The sequence below is a fragment of the Selaginella moellendorffii genome, unplaced genomic scaffold (assembly GCF_000143415.4).
Source record: "Selaginella moellendorffii unplaced genomic scaffold, v1.0 SELMOscaffold_11, whole genome shotgun sequence".
NCBI classification, from domain to species: domain Eukaryota; kingdom Viridiplantae; phylum Streptophyta; class Lycopodiopsida; order Selaginellales; family Selaginellaceae; genus Selaginella; species Selaginella moellendorffii.
The window spans coordinates 1,846,449-1,869,111 of record NW_003314272.1 but is presented as its reverse complement, the minus strand read 5'-3'; the positions used below and the strand labels follow the sequence as shown (position 1 = coordinate 1,869,111).

At 48.2% G+C, this 22,663-nt stretch overlaps 6 protein-coding genes across 8 annotated transcripts; 1 reads left to right on the top strand and 5 right to left on the bottom strand.

Annotated features, from left to right (window-relative positions):
• Window positions 1-2: 2 nt before the first annotated feature.
• LOC112346040 (RNA-binding protein cabeza-like) lies at window positions 3-1,254 on the bottom strand. The gene is made up of 3 exons (XM_024674034.1): window positions 873-1,254; window positions 755-817; window positions 3-696 (listed from the first exon to the last, which is right to left on the bottom strand). Exons 1-3 carry the CDS (start codon window positions 1,188-1,190, stop codon window positions 136-138), a joined length of 942 nt encoding a protein of 313 aa, XP_024529802.1. The 5' UTR covers window positions 1,191-1,254; the 3' UTR covers window positions 3-135.
• Window positions 1,218-1,892, bottom strand: LOC112345909. Its single transcript, XM_024673617.1, has 3 exons — window positions 1,832-1,892; window positions 1,378-1,777; window positions 1,218-1,287 (listed from the first exon to the last, which is right to left on the bottom strand). The coding sequence occupies exons 1-3, from the start codon at window positions 1,890-1,892 to the stop codon at window positions 1,218-1,220; spliced, it is 531 nt and encodes a 176-aa protein (XP_024529385.1).
• Window positions 1,893-2,141: 249 nt separating this feature from the next.
• LOC9651222 (3-ketoacyl-CoA synthase 4) lies at window positions 2,142-3,860 on the bottom strand. The gene has a single exon (XM_002968755.2). The coding sequence runs from the start codon at window positions 3,768-3,770 to the stop codon at window positions 2,223-2,225; it is 1,548 nt and encodes a 515-aa protein (XP_002968801.2). The 5' UTR covers window positions 3,771-3,860; the 3' UTR covers window positions 2,142-2,222.
• Window positions 3,861-3,958: 98 nt separating this feature from the next.
• On the bottom strand, window positions 3,959-6,682 carry LOC9651221 (phosphatidate cytidylyltransferase 4, chloroplastic). The gene is made up of 9 exons (XM_002968754.2): window positions 6,208-6,682; window positions 6,086-6,142; window positions 5,532-6,016; window positions 5,032-5,297; window positions 4,705-4,895; window positions 4,518-4,642; window positions 4,325-4,458; window positions 4,148-4,263; window positions 3,959-4,089 (listed from the first exon to the last, which is right to left on the bottom strand). The coding sequence occupies exons 3-9, from the start codon at window positions 5,766-5,768 to the stop codon at window positions 3,998-4,000; spliced, it is 1,161 nt and encodes a 386-aa protein (XP_002968800.1). The 5' UTR covers window positions 5,769-6,016; window positions 6,086-6,142; window positions 6,208-6,682; the 3' UTR covers window positions 3,959-3,997.
• Window positions 6,683-7,902: 1,220 nt separating this feature from the next.
• On the bottom strand, window positions 7,903-8,748 carry LOC112346041 (O-glucosyltransferase rumi homolog). Its single transcript, XM_024674036.1, has 2 exons — window positions 8,601-8,748; window positions 7,903-8,543 (listed from the first exon to the last, which is right to left on the bottom strand). The coding sequence occupies exons 1-2, from the start codon at window positions 8,733-8,735 to the stop codon at window positions 7,962-7,964; spliced, it is 717 nt and encodes a 238-aa protein (XP_024529804.1). The 5' UTR covers window positions 8,736-8,748; the 3' UTR covers window positions 7,903-7,961.
• Window positions 8,749-16,582: 7,834 nt separating this feature from the next.
• LOC9658862 (DNA repair endonuclease UVH1) lies at window positions 16,583-20,284 on the top strand. 3 transcript variants are annotated; one of them, XM_024673974.1, is made up of 10 exons: window positions 16,583-16,778; window positions 16,832-17,821; window positions 17,875-18,027; window positions 18,078-18,704; window positions 18,762-18,848; window positions 18,902-19,162; window positions 19,222-19,445; window positions 19,502-19,781; window positions 19,834-19,919; window positions 19,973-20,284. In XM_024673974.1, exons 1-8 carry the CDS (start codon window positions 16,590-16,592, stop codon window positions 19,707-19,709), a joined length of 2,739 nt encoding a protein of 912 aa, XP_024529742.1. In that variant the 5' UTR covers window positions 16,583-16,589; the 3' UTR covers window positions 19,710-19,781; window positions 19,834-19,919; window positions 19,973-20,284. The 3 variants fall into 3 exon arrangements, with proteins under 3 accessions (XP_024529742.1, XP_024529741.1, XP_024529743.1); XM_024673975.1 differs by having other exon boundaries at window positions 16,646-16,778; window positions 16,832-16,984; window positions 17,053-17,821; window positions 19,834-20,284; XM_024673973.1 differs by having other exon boundaries at window positions 19,834-20,284.
• Window positions 20,285-22,663: the final 2,379 nt, after the last annotated feature.

Genomic DNA, 22,663 nt, shown 5'->3' with positions numbered 1-22,663 from the left:
TAAAAAGGAAGAAAACGCAAAGATTAAAAAAACTTTTGCTCGTCCCCGGATTCGAACAGCCGCCCTAAAAAAACTTTGGTCGCCCGGAATCGAACCCCCACCTTCTGAAGACGAACTATAAACCTCGTCTTAGAACTAAAACGATGGTCTTCTCGCGATGGCGTCGAGGTCGCGCTGCGTTGGAAAATCCTTGTAGGGGTAGTAGACCTCTTGCGGATCATCGTAGAGCACCACGAAACTCATGAGCTTGTAGTTGATCTCGACGTGGAAGCACTTGCGGGGCTTGATCGCTACGCGCTGCGCAGTGCCTCGCTTCTTAACGTTGCCGCCACCGCGACCCCGGCCTCTACCTCGGCCCCCGCCTCTCATCCCACCTCGGATCCCCCCGGCACCTCGGCCTCTACCTCGGCCCTGCGTGTCACCCGCGGCTCCGCCTTGCCTGGGCTGCCCGAGCACCCAGCTGAGAGCGCTGTCCGCCGCGCTCTTCTCGGCCTCGTCCTGCGTCTCGCACGGCGAGCTCGCGAAGCGCTTGCCCCGGATCACCACCGTCCCCACGAACTTGTTCTTGTAGCCGGCCGAGACGCTGTAGCGAGGAGCCTGGTAGCCGGCTTTCAAGTACATTGCTCCCAGCAGCGTCTTGGGATCTAGCTCGCGAACTTTGCTGTACAAGTAGAGTGCTACATCGTCTTGTATGCTCTGTCAATCCACAAACAAGGTAAGCCACTGGTTCCAGAAAATTTGACAAGTACCACACCATATCTTTCTCGATCAGATCCAGAATCACGTCCCTCTCATCTCTTCCTCCTCCCGTTCCAGCCTAGAAACGAGGCGGGCATAAGTTGACGTGAGAAGTGAGAAAAGAAAGAACTTACTTCTTCATCGTCGCCACCGGGAGGCTCATCGGCATAGCCTCGGTATTGCGTCCTCGCCCAGCCGCCCCGACCCCAATTCTCACGCCTAGACGAAGAATGCCACCCATTCTCCGACGCAAATCCACAGATCCCACGCTCCTGCTGCTGCCTGATTAGCGGCGCACTGCCGATATCATCGCTCCATCCATAGCGCTCCTCCAATCCACAACAGCTGCCGGGCGAATTCGTGCTCGCATTTCCACTAGCATTCCACCAATCTAGCCCGGCGCGAGCTCCAAGAACACACCGGCGTCCGCGAAATCGAGAGAGCCTCAGCATTGCATTGCCTACGCTACCTGGCCTCGCCTAGGCGATCTCCATCCTCGCCACAAACCCTAATATCTCCCAGGATGCAAAAACCCCAGGTGAGAGAACCCTAGGCCATTCGATCAAGAACAGTATCAATGGCAGCCGTTGGATCAAGAACAGTTTAAACAATCCCCACTCTCTCTCTCACGGCCCATACCAGAACCTCGACAGTTTTCTCAACAGTCGATCGTCCTTCTTGCCGATCAATGCGTCCAATTTGGCCTCGCAGCGATTCACCGCGCTGGCGATGCTCCTCTCGTCCTCGCGCAGCGCATCAGCGATGATGTTCTTGAGGCTGGCAAGCTCCTCCGATCGCTTGCGCGCGTACCACTGCTCCATCTCCTCGCGGCACATAAGCCCAGCAATCTCCGTGGCGCCGCCCTTGGGCAGCTTTAGCAGATTGTTGAGCCCCTCCACCTCGATCCGCAAGCTTTCCTTGAGCTCCAGCAGCCGGAGCAATCGCTTGGAGGCCGCCTCCGGGTCGAATTCCTTGTTGCTCTTGTTGTGCGGGGTCTTTTTCGCGAGCTTTCCGGGCTTTCGCAAAACCTTGGCCGACGCTGGTGGAGGAGGAAAAAAAGCTAAGAGTTTCACCCGCGGGCGAAGCAAATTACCGGCCTCCAGGAGCGCGCTCGAGTGGAAGCTCCGCCCGCAATGCCTGTGAAAAGCCGCCATAGCCATGAAGAACAACAAGAAAGACGGAAGTTAGGTTAAAGTGAGCCTATTTTATGAATTAGGCTCAAAACAAATGCCCAAGCATGGCATTTTTGAAACTAAACACCAAATACCCATCATAGGCATCTGCTGCAAAGTAAGTTAATCAATCAAATACCATGACTGATAAGGAAATCTGCAATTGTTATCTGCCAATGCGCTTTCAATCGTTAAAGTGTAAGACGATTTAGGTAAATAGGTGCAACATAATATCCAAAAAAGTCATGTCTTGCAACAAACAATACTTGGAAGAAAATGCCCAACGCCGGCATTTTCTACAAAGTCACCAAATCAATCAAATGCCACGACTGGGACGGGGTATCTGTCAATGCAATCGCTCCAGGCCCCGGGTCCGCGCGGCTCCACGTCCCGGAGCGCGACCCACACCGCGCTGTTACACTTGAATCCCGACCCAAACGCGATCTGCCACACGCGGTGGCCGCGCCGCACGCGCCCCTTGGCCTCGGCGTACCCGAGCTCGTACCACAGCGAGCTGCTGGACGTGTTCCCGAACCGATGCAGCGTCATGCGCGACGGCTCCAGGTGCCTGGCCGAGAGCCCGAGGTTGTGCTGGATCGCGTCCAGAACCGCGCGGCCGCCGGCGTGGATGCAAAAGTGCTCCACCGCCAGCTTGAAGTCGGGGATGTATGGCTTGATCTTGCGATTGCCCAAGAGCTTGCGCGCGACGAGGGTGGCGAAGAAGCACAGCTGCTCGGACACGGGCAGGATGAGCGGACCCAGCGTCGTGATGTTGGTCTTGAGCGCGTCGCCGGCCTGGGCCATGAGATCCTTGGAGAGATTGACGCCGATCGTCCCGGAGGAATCCTCGTCCTGGAACACGCACTGGTAGCTCTCGTCGCTGGCGCCCTTGTGCGTTCTCACCGCGTGGACGAGCTCGTACTTGGGCTTGATCCTCCGCGAGGAGGTGGCGGAGGCGGCGGTGGCGAGGAGGAGCGCGGCGCCGCCCATCCGGAAGATGCAATTGGGCAGGAGCTTGGCGCGATCGTTGCCGTGGTACCAGTTGAGCGTGCAGCTCTCGGTGCTCACCACCATGGCCAGCGTCTCCGGGTGGACCTGGAGGAGATCCCGCGCCAGCGCCACCGCGATCACGCCCGCGCTGCAACCCATCCCGCCCAGGTTGTAGCTCTGGATGTTGCCGCGCATCCCAAACCGGCGCACGATCGCGGCGGACAGCGATGGCGTCGGCACGAACAGGCTGCAATTCACGATCAGGATGCCCACCTCCTTGGCCTTGATCTGCGTCTTGTCCAGCAGCTCCTCCACCGCGGAGAACATCACCATCTCCGTCTCCTCGCGCGCCAGCGCCATGCTCCCGCGCGGCTCCGCCATGAACACCACCGGCGGGAGGTACGTCTCGTCGCCCAGCCCGGATCGATCCACGATCTTGCGCTGGAAGTCGATGCTCTCCTGGGTGAATCGCCCCGTGCTGCGCGACGCCTGGATGAATCGATCCCTGGAGCACTTGAGCTCATCGGGGGGCTTGTAGCAGGCGAAGTCGATGAGATAGACGGGCGTGGGGCGGGAGAAGGCGTAGAGCGTGGCGGCGAACACCATCGCCGCGGTGCACGCCAGGAGATTGGCGAGGTGGTAGTGGAGCGCCTCGCACAGCCGGTGGAGATCGTGGCGGCCCAGGCCCAGCGACGCGATGGCCACGAACAGGACTGGCAGCGCCACGAACCACACGAAATGCCGGCTCGCATCCCAGTAGCCGAGCTTCACGTACTTGAGCTTCACTGACGTGAGCCACGAGATCTGCTTCTTCTTCTCGCGCTCCTCCTTGTGAAGATTGAGATCGTGCTGATCCATTGCCGTGCCCATCTCGATTCGCGGATCGCTCCTAAAACAGGGGAGCAACCATCATCGCCGCAATCAAACAGCCCTAAATCTCTGCAAACACGTTGAGCACGGCAATGGAATTTGTTCTTGACAAGAGCATGAATGCCGGCCTCCACCAAACATTTTCTCCCATGAATGCGGATCAGACAAGCACGATGAGCCCTAAATTCTAAAGAATATACTTGTCGTATTGCCACGGAAAGAATATGCTACACGCCGTACAACGGCATCCCCATTTTTACGAAGAAGTACACTAGAGCCCCCGTGAACATGTAGCTATCCACACGGTCGAGAATTCCACCTGTGTAGGCATAGCGATCAGCAAAAAAAAAAAGGTCACTAGCCTATAAGATTCTTACCATGGCCTGGAATGAGCCTTCCGGAATCTTTCACGCCAGCGTCGCGTTTGATCATCGACTCTGTGAGATCACCGAAAAGAGATGCCATGAAGACGAGCACCGCCAACACTACTCCGCTGCAGACGCACACCAAAAGAAGAAAAACAAGTTTAGAGAACTTTTAAACGCGAAGCTTACTTGAGAATCGATGATGGCCATTGTAGCAACTTCGAGAGCAAGATGGTGACTGCAATCGCCGAAGTCAAGCCAACAGCGGCTCCCTCGAACGTCTTCTTGGGACTCACGTCACTCAGCGGAGTTCTTCCGAGAAGCTGTTCATGGAAGAATCACGATCCGAAACAATAAAAGCGATTCTAACGAAACTTCCAACCTTGCCACCAAGAAAGGCTCCCGTATCAGCAGCAATAACGGCGCAGAACGACACGAAAGTTGCAATGAGACCAACTGTCCAGTGCGCTCGGCCACCGAGTAGAACCGGCCAGCAAACCGCGAGCTCTGCACTAACACCGGATAGCTAAGACGAGAAAACGCAAAGAAGAAAGAAAACGTGAACCTACTTGTTTGAAGAGCAGGGACTGCCAAAGCTCGTAGCTTCACCCAGAAGCTCGGCAAGTAACCACAGTAGAAAATTCCAAAGAATCCACTGCTGAGCTGAGAGAAGCGTGGACTCCCCCGTTGGAGTAGTAGTGTGGTTGCCAGAAAGAACGCTGCGGTGGTCACGGACACTCCCATGCGTCCCCCAAAGTATCTATGAGATGCACACGGTTCCACCTGTGAATTACATATATAAAACTGATGCTTACGATCGCTCAGCTTATAGACAATCTAAATCCGTAAGAAGGATTCAAAGAACACGAAAGAAGCTTGCAAGTGAGAAAACTTACAGTGTCATCAGAGGCATTGCTGCGCAGAAGGCCGAGCACATATGGATCACGAACATTGGTGGCGGCGCTGTTCCTTGGCTTATGCCTTTGCTTCTCACGAGCTCGAAGTATTCCCTCGTCCCGAGCAGTATAGCGCATGACACCGCAGAAGCGAAGAGCCAGCCACCCGCGACAACCGGCGCGATCACTCCGAAGCCTATGGACAAGCCGAAGACGATCCGGTCTTTGAGCTGCTTGCGCTTCTCTCGTCTCTGTTCCTCGAGGTTCTAGAAACAAAGCACGTTTACTGATCAATCAAAGTATGAACTAGAGAATGAAAATGTTCCTGATACTTCGAATGCGGTAAGAAAGAGGCAAGAAAAAATCAAGCAACAATCACTGGCGTTGAATCCACTATGCCAACTTATCGAGAATTCTCACACTATCAACATCTCATCTATACCGTAGTCCTTGATTCTCTGATGCATAAAAAAACGAGGAAAAATAAAAGGAATTCTCACCTCGGAGGGAACTTCACCCTCGCGAGCGTCCGTCTTGAAAGCTCTGAACGCCACAGCCACGGCCAAATTCCTCCTGGAGTGCCGAGAAGATGGACAAGACCACAAATGGCCATACCGCGGATTGGAGGAGCTCAAAGGGAAGGAATGCAAGGGAGCCAGAGCAAGAGCAAGAGGAGGAGGCGCCAATGGGGCGGAATAGTGCAGCCATGGCGCCGTAGCGATCAAACAGCTACTCATTCTCAAGAATCCTGCCACGAGCCCAACACCATCTCCTTACTTTTAGGGTTCATAGGTCTCGCGTAAGATTATAAAAGAAAGAGCTCGTGTTCTATACAGGATCGCCCATAAGTTTTATAGGATTTCTACAAGGAATCGTCCAGCGGGAAGCGCTTCCGGATGGGCCGCGACGGTGGAAGCAATCCTCGCCGAGCCTGGCGCTTGAGATAATGCCGTCGCGCAGCGATCATCTCCTTGTGGGTTGGCCCCTGCGCAAGTAGCAAAGAATCAATCATCCAAGGACGAAGAAGAAGAAGAAAGAAATTGGAAGAATTTACCTTTGGAAGATCCATGATCTCCTCTGGGACGTGAGGCGTTCCTCCCTCCTGTCCTTCCTGCGTAGAACAAACCATCCAATCCAATCCAATCCAGCAAGGGAGTGAAAACTCCATAGCTATACCTCCTGGGTGTCAATGGGGCCGCCAGGGAAGAGCTCGTATCGCTTGGCGAATCCCCGGCGCGCCACTCTGGAGAATGTGGGCACGAACCTGGGCGCGCTGGGATCGGTGGTGAGGTCGGACAGGTCGGAGAGGCCGCTGATATCATTGAAATCGGGCTCCGGGGATGGAGTCGGATTGGAATTGGAATACGTGCACCTCACCGCCACCGCGCTCGACGATGATCTCGATCGATCCGCCCGAATGCCAATGCCTGGGCGCGCCGGGATCTGGGTGAGAATCCCCGCTACACAGGGGAGGAGGCTCACCATAGCCAAAAACCCTGGGAAAATATCTGTGCTCTAAATTTTAGGGTTCTAAAAAATTAAAGGTAGCAACAAGAATTTACAAAGTAAAAACGAACTCTTCCGGCAAAAAATTCACAAGAAAAGAAAACGTATACGACCTCTCTACGGTTCCATTGTCACGCGACTCTAGCTTCTCTGCGATTTTTTGCCGATCTTCTTCTTTTTCTCTCCATTCACGCTGGGCGTGGTGAGCTTGTTCTTGTTGCCCACGACGAGCCTCGATCTCCTGAGCTCGCGAGCGGCTCGAAAGTTCTCGGATTCCTGTGCCTTGAATCTCCGGATGTAATCGTCGTTGGCTGGAGGCATCGAGCAGGGAGAAGTTTGCGAGTTCGACGTTTCCGTGCGCTTCAGAAACTCGAGCTGCTCGGCCTCGGCGATGCAAGTCACGGCACTCTTGCACAGGAGCTGCGCTCCCTCTGGTACTCTCGGCTTAAATCTCTGCAGCTTCGCGTACTCTCGCAAGAGATGGAGCATGTAGTCGTACACCCGATCCATGCTCAAGTCCTTCCTCAGAAACTCCTGTGCGTGGCTCCCAATCGCCTCGGCCTGTATGTCAAATCGATCAAACTCTAGAAACTCTCAACCGGATTTTTCGAAGTGGAGAGACTGACCTCCTTGGGATGACTGTTACCCCACTTGACCGCGTGATCGATCGACGAGCACATGTCCTGACGATCAATCGGCCAGTAGTGGTGGAGTGGAAGCAGCCCTCGCATGAAAAAGTCGTGGTAATCGGGCTGGACGATCAGGGTGGTGGATCCGCAAGCCATGATGTACTTGAAGCTCACGGACCACGCGTGACCCTCTGCGTAGAGCTTGTACCTGGGACCACAGAGACAGAACCCCACTCAGTACTTCCACTAGAAGGAATCACTTCTTCCATAACTCTCGACAAAGCAAACTTCAAAGGAAGAGCTTCTTCCATAGCCATAACTGTGGAGAAAGCTCTCTAGAAAACTTCGAAAGCAAGAGCTTCCTCCATAGCCATAGCTTCGGAGAATGCTCGAAATCCTATGCAGTACCTGTGACGGCATTGATCCGAGAGCTTGGAGTTTTTGAATCCCTGCTGCGACTCGGCGATCCAATTCTACCAGGGTGAACGAATGAAGAACATTTGAGCACCAAGCGCAATTGATGCAAACCTGGACGTATATGTCAGCGCCAAAGTCTCGCTTGTCGGTTTTGTTGCAGGCCAGCAGATCTGTCCTAACCTGCGCGCCAACGTGTGGATTCCCCTTCCAATGCGCGCGCGGCCGCCGATTCTCCCAGCGCGTCTCCTCCGAGCCATGGAAGATGGACGAAGCTTCCTCCCCCCACGCCCCAATGCGCACCTCCGCCCTAGAAAACCAAGCGAGAGATAAAGCTCGAGAGCTCGACAGATCGATGGAAGAAATCTTCGAGAGAGAAACTTACCACCCCCAAAAGGACCAATCTGGGAATGCGATGTCGACGGTGTCGCGCGAGCCACAGTAGGCGAGGAGTGGCGGCGGCGCGCGGGATTTGTAGCGGCTGCGGCGGAAGTGTGGGCGATCCATGCAGTTAAACATGAACTCCACGTCGGGGACGGCGCCGGCGGGGAATCGCTCGAGCAGCAGCAGCAGACCCCAGAGCGTGAACATCGCGCGGCTCTGGACGCATTGGTAGTAGAGCTCGGCGTAGAGCTGGCCGCCGATGATCGCCACGCGGAAGGCGGCGAACTCGCGGGCCTCCTCCAGCGCCGCCCTGGAGATCCCGCCGCTCGCCCTCCACGGCGCCAGGTCGTGGTGGATCCACTGGAAGAAGTCCGGGCACGACTGCTGCGACGAGGAGTTTGCCGCGGCGGGATTGGCGATCGCGGTCCATGGCGGCGCCGCGCACGAGAGGTAGGAGCATTCGAAGATCTTGTGCGCTCGGCTCCAGGAGATTTGGCTCTTCCGGGCGGGGGGGAAATGGTGCCATGGAGTCGGGAGGAGATTGTCGCCGGCGAGAGTCCTGGTGTAGAAGATCACGGACTGCGACGAGAGAGAGCACCATGAATCATTTCAGCAAAAGGAAGAGCCACCACTTACGCTGTAGCTTGAAATGAGATACAAGGTAGGAACGAGGCAGAGCAGCAGAGAGAGTGGAATCACGGCACTGATCAGGTGCCTACCTGTGAATTTCTTTGCTCCTCTTGTTTTCATGGTTACTCTCTGGTAGGGCATTTGGAATTCCTTGTGGAAGAGCTCCAGAAAAGGTCTTGGATTTAAAACCAAAGTAACCAAAGTTAAAGTTAAGATTAAAGTTAAAGTTAACTTAGACGTAAAAAATAAACCATAAAAGTTACTATTTACAAAAATCCTACCATAAAAAATAAAACAGAAAATCTGAAGATATTTAAATTAGATATACTATGCATTATAAATCACCTAAATCTTCTTAAATATATAGTTTATTATTCTTATATAAATTATATAAAAAAATTTATTATTTTATGTTACATTTTAGACTAATATTTCTTTTTATATTTATTAGCTTCTTTTGAAAATGTTACACTTTGTGCAAATGAGGAAAATTACATTAATTGTTGTGGATTAGAGTGACATTTTTGGTGAAAGTTCTAGAAAACTTATTTGTACAAATTTTAAAATAATTTATAATTTGAAAATTTTCTTTTTCATTATATATAATAAAAGACTTTATTCAATTTGAATTATAAGATTCACTTTTATTTAATATCACACATCCTTTCAATCAAATATATATAAATACTAAATGCACTTTGAATAGTTTATTTTAGTCATTAGAAAATTATTAAAATTATTTTTTAATTGTAATAATTATATTATTCCATTAAAGAAAATAGTAACTTCTAAGCACCACTTTCAATTATTTAAATTATGGAAATGCTATAGATTTAGTCATGCAATTTTTTATATTCACAATAGTATTGTAAATCATTTTTTAAAATGAGATTCAAATCCTTTAAAAGATTTAAATTTAATGTTTATTTTATAGATGAATTTAAGCTAATTTTACATATTTTTAAATTAAGGTTTCTAACATTTTTAATTTTTAATTTTCTTCTATATTATAATCATTTTCATACATTTAATAGTGAATTCTTGATATTTATCATATACCAAAAGATTATGAAACATGAGATATTACAAAGAATAATTTTATCATCATAACAAAATAATTACAATATTGTTATATATTTTTCATATAAAATATATTTAACATAATAATGGGGGACAATACGTGCGTGTTACCTACTAACTAAAGGTTATAATTTGGGGTTAACTTATTAGAGTTATAAATTTTGCTATTTATTGTAATTTCTTTTAATTTGTCATAGTTTTTAATAATATAATAGTATCATAAATTAAATTTAAAAAAATGTTATTTATAAAACAATCATAAATCATAATCTATAATTTTAATAAAGTATTATGCCTGTGTGAGGGCCAAGTGTACGGCTACAATGTCGTATACTAATATTAGCGTAGTGGATTTTGGTAGCCGTCGGATTGGTTTCAATCCGGACCACTCGCTCCTGTATATAAGCTAGGGTTTTTGGGTTAATTGATATGCACATTTCTGTATTCCCTTTCCATATTCCATGCACTCACATTAGTGGAGATGAGGGGCACCTTTGATTGTCCCTGGGGAGTGCTTGGATTTGGGATTTTGGTTTAGATCTAGCTTTTGCATTGTCTAGATCTAGCTTTTTCCATTTCCTTTCTTTTGTTCTTTCCTTTCAGGATTTTGGTTTAGATCTAGCTTTTTGCATTGTCTAGATCTACCATTTCTTTCTAGCTTTTTGTCATTTCTCTTCTTTTGCTCTTTCTTTCTCATTCATTTTCATGGCCGATCCGCAATCTCCTCCTTTGACTCTAGAGCAGCAGTTGGTTCAATTGCTTGATGCTATGCGCCTGCAATTGAACAACCAAACTCAGTTGATGGCGGCGTTTATGGCACATGGTACAACTCCTCCTGCTTTTGGTGCCAATCCTCGCGTTCGGCCGGAGTTCTTTCGTGGGAATCCTGGGGATGATGTGTACCATTGGTTCGATCACTTCACCGTGATTGCCACATATCATTCTTGGGATGATGCTCGGCGTTTGCGTGAGTTCCCCACATGTCTTCAAGGGACGGCATTGCAGTGGTACAATGGATTGAGCGCAGCTACTCGTGGCGATTGGAGTGTTCTTCCGGACGTCTTCAAACGCACCTTCGGACACGCCGACGATTGTGATGATGCCTTCCAACAATTGCATCGTCTTCGCCAAGGGCCATATGAGTCGGTGATGCAATTTGGCGTTCGTTTCCGAAGTCTTTTGCTTCGTGCGGAGCCAAATATGTCGGAGCGGATCAAGCTAGGAATGCTGTGGCCAGCACTTCGTCAAGATCTTGTCGGACTTGTGCATGCACTTGCTCCTGCCACTCTTGACGATGCTCTTCGCTTGGCACAACGTTATGAGACGTCGCCTCTTCCACTTCTTGCTACACGTCCTTCAGCTCCACTTCCTATGAGTGATGGTCCTGTTCCCATGGAGGTTGATGCTGCTGCTACTCGAGTCCAAGGACAAGGGCGAGGACGTGGTCGTGGCCGTGACATTCGTTGTTGGGCGTGTGATGAAGTTGGTCATACTTATCGGCGTTGTCGGCGCTTTCCGGATTGGCGACCTCCATTTCCTGGGTGGAGACCTTGGCGTCAGCAACGTCCCGTTGGTGCTGCTGCGGTGGAAGGTTTGGATACCGAGGTGCATTCGGGAAACGAGGAGTCGCGCGAGTAATGGAGGGACCTTGCGCGAATAAGTTAGTGACCCCTCCATCTTTCTTTCGGGAGTATCATCAAGGGGTTCACTCGGCACCGGTTCATCCAGTGTTTACTTTCCAAGCTCGTTTTTATAACAAGAGGTCTCCTATTCTTCTCTCCGTGTTGGTTGATACAGGTTCGAGTTTATCTTCTATTGCTCGACCTGTTGCCACACGTTGTCGTCTACACTTGCGTCGTGCGGCAGATCCAGTTTTCATTCTTTATGGCAACGGCCGTACACATGCATGTGCACGAGATGAGGCGGACCTAGTTGTGCGTGTGGGCGATCTCGAGCTTGAGTTGCAGTCATTGCGGGTGGTGCCGAGTCAAGCTTTTGACCTCATTCTTGGTATGGATTGGTTGCAGCACAATCATGCCAAGTGTGACTTTGAGGCTTTTCCCCCTTGTCTCATACTTCCTTATGTTTCATCCATTCCTCTCACTTCTGTACCTCTTCGTCCCTCTACTTCTACCTCTGCTTCCATTACTTTTGTTCCCCCATTATTTCCTCTTGTGTTTCCATTTTGTTCTGCTCTTCCCTTTTCCGATCCCTCCGATGATCTTTGTGTTGCAGTTGTTGATCAGCTCATGAAGGAGTATTCTGATCTCTTTGAATTTGACCTATCGTCTGGGGCCAAGATTGCCACACGTCATCCCATTCCAACCGGGGATGCTCGTCCAATCAAGGTTCCTGTTCGTCGTCGGTCACCCAAGGAGATCAAGATTTTACGTGCAAACGTCAAGGAGATGTTGGAGAAGGGTGTTATTCGGAAGTCGCGGAGTCCTTGGGCATGTGAACCTCATCTTGTGACGAAGCCTGATGGGAGTATTTGTTTCTGCATCGACTATCGTCCGTTAAATGAAGTGACGATCCTGGACGTGTACCCTCTTCCTCACACTGCTGATCTCTTGGATCGTCTGGGGCGAAGTCGTTGGTTCACCAAGCTAGATCTTGCTTCTGGGTATTGGCAAGTACCGATGGCTGAAGACGATATTCCTAAGACTGCTTTTCGTACACCATTTGGTTTTTACGAGTTTTTGGTGATGCCGTTTGGTTTGAACAATGCTCCAGCAACTTTTCAGCGAATGATGGACGAGGTTCTTTGCGATATGCCAGAGGTGACGACTGACTTCATTGATGATGTCTTGATCCACTCGGAGGGGACGTGGGAGGAGCATGTTCGTGATGTTTGTAAAGTGTTGGATCGGCTACGCGACGTTGGTTTAAAGCTGAAGCGGTCGAAGTGCGTGTTTGGGTCCAAGGACACAACTTATCTTGGGTACCGTATTTCTCATGAGGGTTTGCAAGTTGATCCTGACAAACTTGTGGCTGTTCTAAAGTTCCCTACTCCGAAGTGTGTGAATGATGTGCAGCGCTTTTTGGGTAAGGTGCAGTATCTCGGTCGTTTTGTGGATCATCTTTCCGATCGCACTTTACCATTGCGAGCGTTGCTGAAGTCATCAACATCATCTTTCATCTGGTCTCCCGATTGTGAGCGGGCGTTCGTGAATCTCAAAGAGCTATTGACGACTCCTCCGGTTTTGGCATATCCTGACTACACTCGACCTTTTATTTTGCGCGTGGATGCTTCTGACATTGGTCTTGGAGGTGTGTTGATGCAAGAGAGCTCGAGTGTGCCTGGTCAGCGCCATCCCATTGCATACATAAGCCGTACATTACAACCAGCGGAGATGAACTACTCCACGACGGAGAAGGAGTGTTTAGCAGCAGTCTGGGGTTTCGAGAAACTTCATGCCTATCTACATGGTTCTCGGACGTTACTTGAAGGTGACCATGCTGCTGTTACTTCATTATTGAAGCGGAAGAACCTGGTTGGTCGTACGGCTCGATGGGCTTTGAAGCTTCAGATATATGATTTCGATGTTGTTCATCGCCCAGGGAGTTCTATGGCTGATGCTGATGCCCTTTCTCGAGCTCCTCTTCCTTCTCCACTCACTTCTCATGTTTCTGATGAACCTGTTGTTCCAGCATCTGTGGATTTTCTAGATGAGGATTCTGTGCCGTCGGCGGTTGCTGTCCTTGACGTCCAGTGTCCACAGGGCGTAGAGCAAGATCTACCTTCTCTGGATGAGGTTCGCGAGGCTCAAAAGATTGAGCCGTGGATTCGAAGGCTTCGAGATGGGTTTGAGAATCCTGCATCACTTGCTGATGACTTGCCTTTTCGGCATTTACATTCTCAATATCGCCTTGAAGATGGCCTTCTTTATTTTGTGGGGACGGATCCTGATGCTCATTTACGGCTGGTGGTGCCTTCGGTGTTTATTCCGCGGTTTCTCCATGCCTACCATGATTCTCCTATTCTAGGTGGGCATATGGGACACCGTCGTGTCACCGAGAAGTTGCGCAGATCTTTATATTGGCCAGAGATGCGACGTGATATTATCCGGTATGTGCGTAGCTGCATTTGGTGCCAAGCTCGTAATACTCCCCCTTGTGCTGCGGAAGGACGGTTGGAGTCAATTGCAGTTTCTCGTCCGTTTGAGTTGGTGGCGTTTGATCTTATGGGACCTTTTCCGCGATCGACTGCTGGCAATGAGTATGTTATTATTGCTTCTGACTACTTGACTCGTTAGGTGGAAGTTGGTGCTCTTGCTAGTGCCTTTGCAACTGCTGTTAGATACTTCCTCCTCAATCGAGTGGTGTTCCAGCATTCTTGTCCAGAACGGATTCTTTCGGATAATGGTCCTGCATTTATGGCTGAGGTATTTCATGTTTTGACATCTCGGTTGGGGATACGCCACACTTTTACGAGTGCTTATCATCCACAATCAGACGGTCTGGTGGAACGGCTCGTTCGGACATTCAAAGGGATGATTGCGAAGTATGTGAACTTTCAACATTCGGATTGGGATGGTTATTTGCCGTCTCTTCGGTATGCTTATGTCACAGGGGTGCAGAGTTCTGTTGGTGCTTCACCATATAAACTTCTATATGGTCATGATCCAATATTACCAACAGAGCTAGGTTTACCTTCGCGATTGCCACGAGCTCCTGATGCTAGGTCATGGGATCAATATTTGACAAGCATTCTTCCACTTGTTCGAGCAGAGTCTGCTGAACACTTAGGCCGCGTACAAGTGGGACAACAACGGCGCTACAATTCCCATCATCGTCCACCAGCGGAGTACAAAGTGGATGATTTGGTGTTAGTCCGTTTTCCCCATCTTACGGTACGTGGTTTATCTAAGGGGCTCCTTGCGCAGTGGAAAGGACCGTATCGGGTGTTGCGGCAAGTTGGACCACAAGTTTATGAGGTTCGGCATGACGTTCAACAGGCTGATCCTCCGGAGATTGTGCATGTGCAGCGGTTAAAACGCTTCATACAGAGGGATCAGGAGCAGTTAATACCGTCTACAGATCCACCGATGCCTCCTCCTGACGTTCCTCCAGATCCCGGCCCATCTACAAGAGAACCCTAACGGCCTTCCATTATTCTGAGAGGAGGGGATGATGTGAGGGCCAAGTGTACGGCTACGATGCCGTATACTAATATTAGCGTAGTGGATTTTGGTAGCCGTCGGATTGGTTTCAATCCGGACCACTCGCTCCTGTATATAAGCTAGGGTTTTTGGGTTAATTGATATGCACATTTCTGTATTCCCTTTCCATATTCCATGCACTCACACCTGCTATTAGAATTTATATTTTGATCTTTTGGAAATTAGTTAATAAAGGAGTTGAAGATTGATTAGTGACATGTACCATGTAATAAACTAAACTTAAAATTACAAAATTTAAAACTTATACAATTTTTGAATGTTATACTTTGATTTATTTTAAATAATTTCAATGAAATTTCTTTCCCATTTATTTCTAATAACCCTAAATAAATGATAAATAAACTTTTGTGTAAAAGCCTTTTAAATAATATATATTTTGTCTTTGAGTATTTTTATTGATTAATATTTATATGATTGAAAGTTTTTAAAACAAATATAAACTAATGTGACATTTTACTTATATCTATATACAAGTCTAACTAATGATAATATTATTACTATTATTTTTATATAGGAAAAATTATTGCCCTCTAGCTAACGTCATTTTTCTTAAGTTCACCCAACAGAGGATGAATGCTTTAATTTTTAATATAGATGATAAAAATTTACATATTTTCTATTTCTATAAACTCATTTTAATAACTCATAAGTAATGTTTTTAAAAATAATGATTGTACTGTGAACATGATAATTAATGAAAGTAATTTGTAATTTATTACAATAATAATTTAGTTAGTTTTCAATTTGACAACCTTTTTTTTATTTTTATTTTAAAAAAATATTATGTTTATTATTCAGCACATTACCTTCTTATTTTTAAAATTAAATATTTAAATATTTAATTGTTTCGATATTACTCAATTTTGGAAGTGCTAATTTGTAAAAAGATTATAACAATATAATGATGTTAGATTTGCATTATTATCACACCATCAACAATAAAGAATTTCCATGTATATGATGGAAATAATTATTATTTCCAGTTTTTTTAACTGGAACTAAATTATTTATAGTTTAAAATTTGATGTTCTAATTATAATTGAATTTTAAGAAATTTCAAACAAAAACATCAAAGTACCATTTGGTGCAAAAGGCAATGCCTAGAGCTCCAAACTTAGATGGAGCAGCATTGATAGAGTGTGGGGCATAGAACATGGCCAAGCATAGGGAAGATGAGAAAAAAGTAGAGCTATGTCCCAGTTGATGATTGAGATGACACAAAAGAGCTTAGGGAGCTGGGAGAGGTGGAGCAGTCATCAACTTCTTATTAAAAAAATGAAGAGCAGATTAATGGACAACAATGCCCAGAGGGAAAGGATCAAGTTAGGAGTGTGATACGCCCAAAACCAATGCCAAACACGAAGCCCCTATGGCAAATGGGCAGTTCATGGAGCACCAAGCTAAATCATGGCATTTTTCCCTTCTGCCAGTGAAGCATAGAATCCAAGGGTTTTGGGGAAGGCAAACGAAGCTTGCAAACACCGAAGTGGGTTCATATCTCAAGGTTGAATTTTATCAAACACCCGGAACAAGTTGGAGCAAGGAGCAAGGCCTGGAGCTTGGAGCTCGGAGCTTGAATGGAGCTAGGATCATGAAAGCTTGGAACATGGATGGAGGCGTGGAGTGTAGAGCACGGAGCTTAGATGAAAAGTGACCTGAAGATGATGACCATCTCTAACATTATTTCTATTGAATTACATGTTACCCTAAAATATTTAGGAAAGAGTTTGCAATGCTGAATTTCCAAGAAGAAATTGTGAGCGAGCTGGTCCAGGAGAACGCCCTGGCTGTCGTCGCCGCGGGCCTCGGTCTCCCATCCATCCTCGCCGCTCTCGTTCGCTTGCATTCCTCCTCCAGTGGCGTCCTCTTCCTCCTGTCGGTGCCGGATGACCTACGCAGAGGTCTGCGCGACGAGCTCCAGGTGAGAAAATCCTCCCTTGCTCTTCTCGAGCCCCGGCAATAATCTCGCCGCAGGCGCAAGACATTGGAGCGGAGCAGCCTGTGGAGATCAACACGCAGTTCACGGCGGCGGAGAGGGCGGAGATGTATTCCAAGGGCGGCGCCTTCCTTGTCACGTCTAGGATCCTTGTGGTGGACATGCTCAACGAGAGAGTCCCCTTCCACAAGGTAGCGGGGATTATTGTGAATAATTCGCACAGAATGACCGAGACGTGTGCAGAGGCTTTCATCGTCAGGCTCTACCGATCCAAGAACAAGGCAGGCTACGTGAGAGGCATCTCGGACCAAGCTCGAGGCCTCACTTCCGGATTCATGAAGATGGAGAGGGTGATGAAGAGTTTGCTGGTTAAGAAGCTCAATCTCTGGCCTCGATTCCACCTCTCCATCGCCACCGCGCTGGAGGAGAGCCCTCCCGACGTGGTGGACATTCGAGTTCCTCTCACCCCCAGCATGCTCGCTATACAAAACGCCATCCTCGAAGTGATGGACGCTTGCTTGAAGGAGCTGAGGAAGACCAACAAGGTGGACGTGGAGGATCTCACCGTGGAGAATGGCCTCTTCAAGTCGTTCGACGAGATCGTTCGCATGCAGCTGGATCCCATTTGGCATACCATTGGAAGAAAGACGAAGCGGCTCGTTGCCGACCTGAAGACGCTGAGGAAGCTTGCGGAGTATCTCATACGCTACGATGCGGTCACCTTTCTCAAGTACTTGGACACGGTGCGAGCCTCGGAGGGTGTCAAGTCGGTCTGGGTTTTTGCGGGGCCTGCTCACCGGATCTTTGAGCTGGCGAAACGGAGAGTTTATCAGATTGTGAGGACGGATGGAGAACAGGTGGAATCTTTAGTCAAGCAAGCAAGCCCAGCTGTGAGCAAAGGAAAAGCTCAGAGCAAGAACAAGAGGAGAAGAGAACAAGAGGAAGAGGAGGCAGACGCCAAAGTTTCTGGAAAGGGAGTGGAATTGGAAGTTGTTGCAGAAGAAATGCCCAAGTGGAAAGTCTATAAGGTCAGTTTTTACATTTTCCGGGTAATGTCTCGTAACACCTCGCTTGCATGCAGGAAATTTTAGAGGAAATACAGCAAGAGATACAGAGCCGCCCTGCAGACTTGCCAGAAGATTCCTGGAAAAGTGAAGCTCGTGTTCTGGTGGCTTGCAAGGATGAGCGCACTGCCTGGCAGCTTCAACGTTTTATTTTGAAAGGACCGGAAGAGGTATAGAGCCAGCAGCGCTTTAAAGCCACTGACTTTTAGCTCGCTTGCAGCTTATGCGAGAGGAGTGGAATAATTATTTACTGGCTAAGGCGGAACTTCACGGTATGACCCTGCGAGACAAAAAGAAAAGCCGCTCAAAACCTCAAGCTCAACCTCAGAGTGCTCATGGCCTCGTCGAGCAGACTGCTCTTCTTGCTGCATGCGCTGAAGTCGTAGCACTGAATAAAATGGAGGAGTCCAGCGAGGCCGGTACTTCGGGCAAACGTTGCAAAGGAAAGGGGAAAAGAAAGAAAAGGCCCGACAACACAGAGCAGCAAGTTTCGGAAGAGCCTGTGATTCCTTTGCAAAACACTGGAGCAACAGACATGTCTTTGGAAAACGTCGGTGCATCATCGCTTGTTCCTCCAGTTCAGTATTATGCTTTGGAAAGTGACCAGTACCGGATACTGGACACTACAGGGCCTTCTTACGTGATTGTCTACGATCCAGACATGAAGTTTGTCAGGGAAATGGAGGTTTTCAAGGCCAAACATCCACAGAGACGTCTGAAAGTATATTTTCTGTTCTACGAGGAGTCCACTGAAGGAAAGAAGTTTGAGGCAAGCATCCAACGTGAAACAACGGCCTTTGAAACGTTAATCAGGCAAAAGGCATCGATGATCATTCCTGTTGATCAGGTGAGTATTCAGATTATTGGCTATGCCTTCGTTTACTCATGGGTGGGTGTTCTTCAGACATTGGATGTGCCAAGTCCTCAAGCACCTAGTTCAGTCTCTTCCAGGAAAGCCGGAGGAAGGAAAAATATGGAAAAGCATATGCAGGTCCCTTATATTTTTAATTTTTACCACTTATCTCATAAAAGCTGTTACATCAGATTGTGGTCGACATGCGTGAATTTTCTAGCAGTCTTCCTTGTGTGCTGCATCAACAAGGCATGCGGATTTTGCCAGTGACACTAGAAGTTGGGGACTACGTTCTGTCGCCAGAAATTTGCGTAGAACGCAAAAGCATTGCGGACTTGTACGCGAGCTTTTCCTCTGGCAGACTGTATCATCAAGCCGAGACGATGACACGTTATTACAGACTCCCCGTCCTTCTCATAGAGTTCTCACAAGACAAAAGCTTCTCCTTACAGGTGACAAACTCCCTTGATTGTTTCTGAAAAATTTTACCGGTATTTTTTTTCGTTTCCAGTCTGCAAACGAAGTTGGAGATGATATTGTGCCTGCAAATATCGTGTCCAAGATGTCTTTGCTGGTTTTGCACTTTCCTCGTCTTCGGATAGTATGGTCCCGCAGTTTACATGCGACGGCGGAGCTGTTTGCGACCTTGAAAGCAAACCAAGATGAACCCGACGCTGAACGGGCTATGCGTGTTGGCGTTCCAACGGAAGATGGGCTCATCGAAGGCGATGTCCGGTAAGAACTTATATTCTCGTTATCTAAATCTCTGGCTCATGTGCATGTCGTCTTAGAGCCGAGAATTACAACACGACCGCAGTGGAGATGCTACGTCGTCTGCCTGGAGTCACAGATGCCAATTACAGAACAATCATGGACGGCTGTAAGAGCCTGGCGGAGCTCAGCATTATGCCTTTTGAGCAGCTGGCTGAGCTGATGGGTGGCCAAAGGCCTGCTCGTATGCTCCGGGATTTTCTCGACGCAAAGTTCCCAACGCTTTAGAGCAAGGGAAGGAGAAATGCTTGCCAAGTTGGTCCTTTTATTCCTACTTTCTCTCCTTCCCAGTTTCATCAGGTAAGTTGCTGTAAGTACAAAGGCTTTGGGCTAACTTCCGGTTCTCTTGCAGGCTGTTTGTCTTCTCACTCCTTACAAGCTACAACCCTCCGGCCGCCTCGATCCTAGAGAGCCGATCTCCCCCCATAATTCACAAAGGTTAAGCTTTTAGCGTTTTTCCAACGCTCTCTTACTGTCGCTCTCTCGCGCAGGGAAGATTACGAAGAATCTCCCGCTAGAAAAGGCAGTACGGTACGTCGATCTCGCGCTAAGTTGACTCCAAACGCTCGGAAAACAAGGCTTTGTTTTGTTCGTAGAGGGCTCAGCAGCTTTTCTTCCACAGGCACTGTCAATGCGGCCAAGATTCCTACGGATCCCGTCCGTACGTACGCTCCCCATGCATGATGGGTATGACCATATGGCGCACGCATGGATGGGATGTATGGTGATGATGACGCGTGTCCCTTTAACTTAAATGAAGTTAAAAAGTTAGGTGGGGGATGGAATATTCTCCACCCTCTTTACACTTGGGCTTTGTTTTTCCGGACAGTATCTTGACCAAAACAAGGATGTTCTTTCGATGTTATGACTTTAGCTGGAAAGATATGGCGACCTTGTTCCATTCCAGTTCGTTTGTTTAGGGTAGCTAGCCACGTAGAGTTTACAAAGCAACCAGCAAAGTGCGGTGGAGTTATAGAGAGAATAATCCACGGAAACCAGTCCCAAATCGTACGTAGTTTAAAAAAACCTCGTGAGATTCGTGAGATTCCCCATACGGACGATACGGGCATTAGCTAGAGACGATAAGAGCTACAAACATAACTTAAGTTTTGCCGGATTGAGATAGATCGCTGGCCTTGTAAGTGGTTTTTCTTATTCGGCATTGTAGTTTTGTATGGTTCTATCCCCTTCCTTGGGCAGAAGCTTGCAGCTTGACTGTGGAAGAGTCTACGAAGAAATGTGGCAGAGGTGGAGAGGAGAGAGAGATCAGGAAGCAGCAGCAGATGCCAGGGATGGGCATTTAGAGCTGCCGACGGCTCGGTCTCGCTGCGGTGACGAGCTGTACTTGTGTGTAGTGACAAATATGCCCGAAACTTTTGTTCTTCTGGGCCTTTGTGGATGATTGAGACACCCCCGCCCTTCTTTAAAACTCGCGCAGAGAGAGTGGATTGTCAACAAAGGGTGACGTATTTGACGGCCGCTTGACCGTTTTTGACTTCCAGAGATTTGCTTACGGTGCTAAGTGTGGATTTAGTTTGTAAACGCTCAAGAGTATAGTAGTGTTTATAGAAGAACATATGTTTATCGAGGAAACAGCTAGAACAGAAGGAGACAAAGAGACAGAGCTTCTGGAACAGGATGGTGGTGGTGGAATCAAAAGCATTACACAAAAGCAATAGAGAAAAGAGAAACTGGGCAACGTCGTCTGGCACAGCGCTCAAGTTGCAGGGACCTTTTGGATCGTCACGTTTGAGAAGCCCGACTTAAACATTGGTTGGGATTATATTCAACATCAGGCATCGCGATGCCGTGCACAGGACAGCTCTCTTGAGCTGATAAGAAAACGAAAGGAAAGAAGAAGAAGAAGAAGAAGAAGAGGAAGAACCCTTCTGAAAACGCCACCCAACACACAAACACTCTTGGATGATGCAAGCCACCATTGTGGAAAATAGACCTATTCTCCATACCGTCATTGTCCGTGAACAGGCCAGTGGCATTGACCCCTGTTGCCCAACAGTTGGATTTGAAATGCAAACACCAAGCTTGTCTTTAAGCTGGCTGGCCTGGGAAAGTTTATATATACTGACACAGACGACCCGGCCCAGAGTTTTTTCTTTCTCTCTGTTTCATATAGCTATACGAGAAAACAACCCAATGAGCCAAGGATGTTGACGATCCATCATGATCGATCTCTTGGGGTGTTTCTTTGCAGAGGTCTTGCAGGAGCTCTGGCTGTCGCAGCTCCCAGTGCGAGCGCAGTGCAGTGCAGTGTCCAGCGAGAAGAAAGCCCACCGCGGAATTGATGAGGGGTTTCTTTGCTGCTGTCTCTCTCTTCTAGACCTCCTCTTTGGAGAGGAGTCAAAAGGAGGAGCAATCTGGAGTTTAACAAGCACTACATCCAATCGTCATGGATGTTTATCGGGTTTAGCTTAGGCTAAGTGTAGGTGCCGGTTGATCCATGTATAGGCAAACAGTTTGGAGACAAACTGAAGCTTGTGAAGGTAATAAAGTATTTGCCTGTGTAGGGCAAATGTGGGGGCAGTTCAGACCAGCTAGACACAAAGCATATGAATCGTTTCCTTATCTGCTTCGGGAAAAGTTGTTTTTGTTGTAGTTTTATTTGCTTGAAGGGATAGAAAATGCAGAGTTTTACAGGAGTTTCATGTTGAATTGTACTGCAAATGCCTCAACTGGGCCATCTTTGGAGCGTTCATAGATTTCTTGGCATTGAATCGGGCAGAAGAAACCAAAAAGGTGTGCAAAAATTTACTGCTGCTCCTTCTGGGGGCTAGAATGGCAGAACAGAGAAGGTAAGCTAAATCTACCAAACGAAAACAAAATACCTGCCACCCTCACGAAGAACAAAGCTCCAAAGGCTTCACCACCATTGGTGGCGTCAATACCCAAATTGCCCAATTAAAGGCTGCGCATCAAAATGCCCCAAAACGGAGTTGGGTGGTCATCCGTCGCACATCCAAACCCAGTTATGCTCGACCAAAAGTTTTCTGTCTTGGGTTCCAGGGGAAAGGCGGCGAAGACTTTTTTCTCTTTAGTTCGCTTTCTCGCTCTTCGTGTCCATTTGGGTATTTCTAGGTGATAGGCCTTTTTTCCCCTTGTAATCTTGGGTTACCACCACCACCACCACCACCACCTTCTTTTTGACATACATCGAGAAAAAACCA

Excerpts from the sequence above, each read along its gene's own strand:
- LOC112345909 (XM_024673617.1), bottom strand. The coding sequence starts at position 1,892 with ATGGCGGCTTTTCACAGGCATTGCGGGCGGAGCTTCCACTCGAGCGCG. Across the intron at positions 1,778-1,831 it reads GAGCGCGCTCCTGGAGGCCG|CGTCGGCCAAGGTTTTGCGA; the intron begins GTAATTTGCTTC and ends CTCCTCCACCAG. Across the intron at positions 1,288-1,377 it reads AGAAAACTGTCGAGGTTCTG|GGTTCTCTCACCTGGGGTTT; the intron begins GTATGGGCCGTG and ends CGAATGGCCTAG.
- LOC9651221 (XM_002968754.2), bottom strand. The coding sequence starts at position 5,768 with ATGAGTAGCTGTTTGATCGCTACGGCGCCATGGCTGCACTATTCCGCC. Across the intron at positions 4,643-4,704 it reads AGTCCCTGCTCTTCAAACAA|AGCTCGCGGTTTGCTGGCCG; the intron begins GTAGGTTCACGT and ends GTGTTAGTGCAG. Across the intron at positions 4,090-4,147 it reads AAGGCTCATTCCAGGCCATG|GTGGAATTCTCGACCGTGTG; the intron begins GTAAGAATCTTA and ends ATGCCTACACAG.
- LOC112346040 (XM_024674034.1), bottom strand. The coding sequence starts at position 1,190 with ATGCTGAGGCTCTCTCGATTTCGCGGACGCCGGTGTGTTCTTGGAGCT. Across the intron at positions 818-872 it reads CCGGTGGCGACGATGAAGAA|GCTGGAACGGGAGGAGGAAG; the intron begins GTAAGTTCTTTC and ends CCTCGTTTCTAG. Across the intron at positions 697-754 it reads ATCTGATCGAGAAAGATATG|AGCATACAAGACGATGTAGC; the intron begins GTGTGGTACTTG and ends GTGGATTGACAG.
- LOC9658862 (XM_024673974.1), top strand. The coding sequence starts at position 16,590 with ATGCTGAATTTCCAAGAAGAAATTGTGAGCGAGCTGGTCCAGGAGAAC. Across the intron at positions 18,028-18,077 it reads TTTTGAAAGGACCGGAAGAG|CTTATGCGAGAGGAGTGGAA; the intron begins GTATAGAGCCAG and ends GCTCGCTTGCAG. Across the intron at positions 18,705-18,761 it reads TGATCATTCCTGTTGATCAG|ACATTGGATGTGCCAAGTCC; the intron begins GTGAGTATTCAG and ends GGTGTTCTTCAG.
- LOC9651222 (XM_002968755.2), bottom strand. The coding sequence starts at position 3,770 with ATGGGCACGGCAATGGATCAGCACGATCTCAATCTTCACAAGGAGGAG.
- LOC112346041 (XM_024674036.1), bottom strand. The coding sequence starts at position 8,735 with ATGCCCTACCAGAGAGTAACCATGAAAACAAGAGGAGCAAAGAAATTC. Across the intron at positions 8,544-8,600 it reads ATCTCATTTCAAGCTACAGC|TCCGTGATCTTCTACACCAG; the intron begins GTAAGTGGTGGC and ends CTCTCGTCGCAG.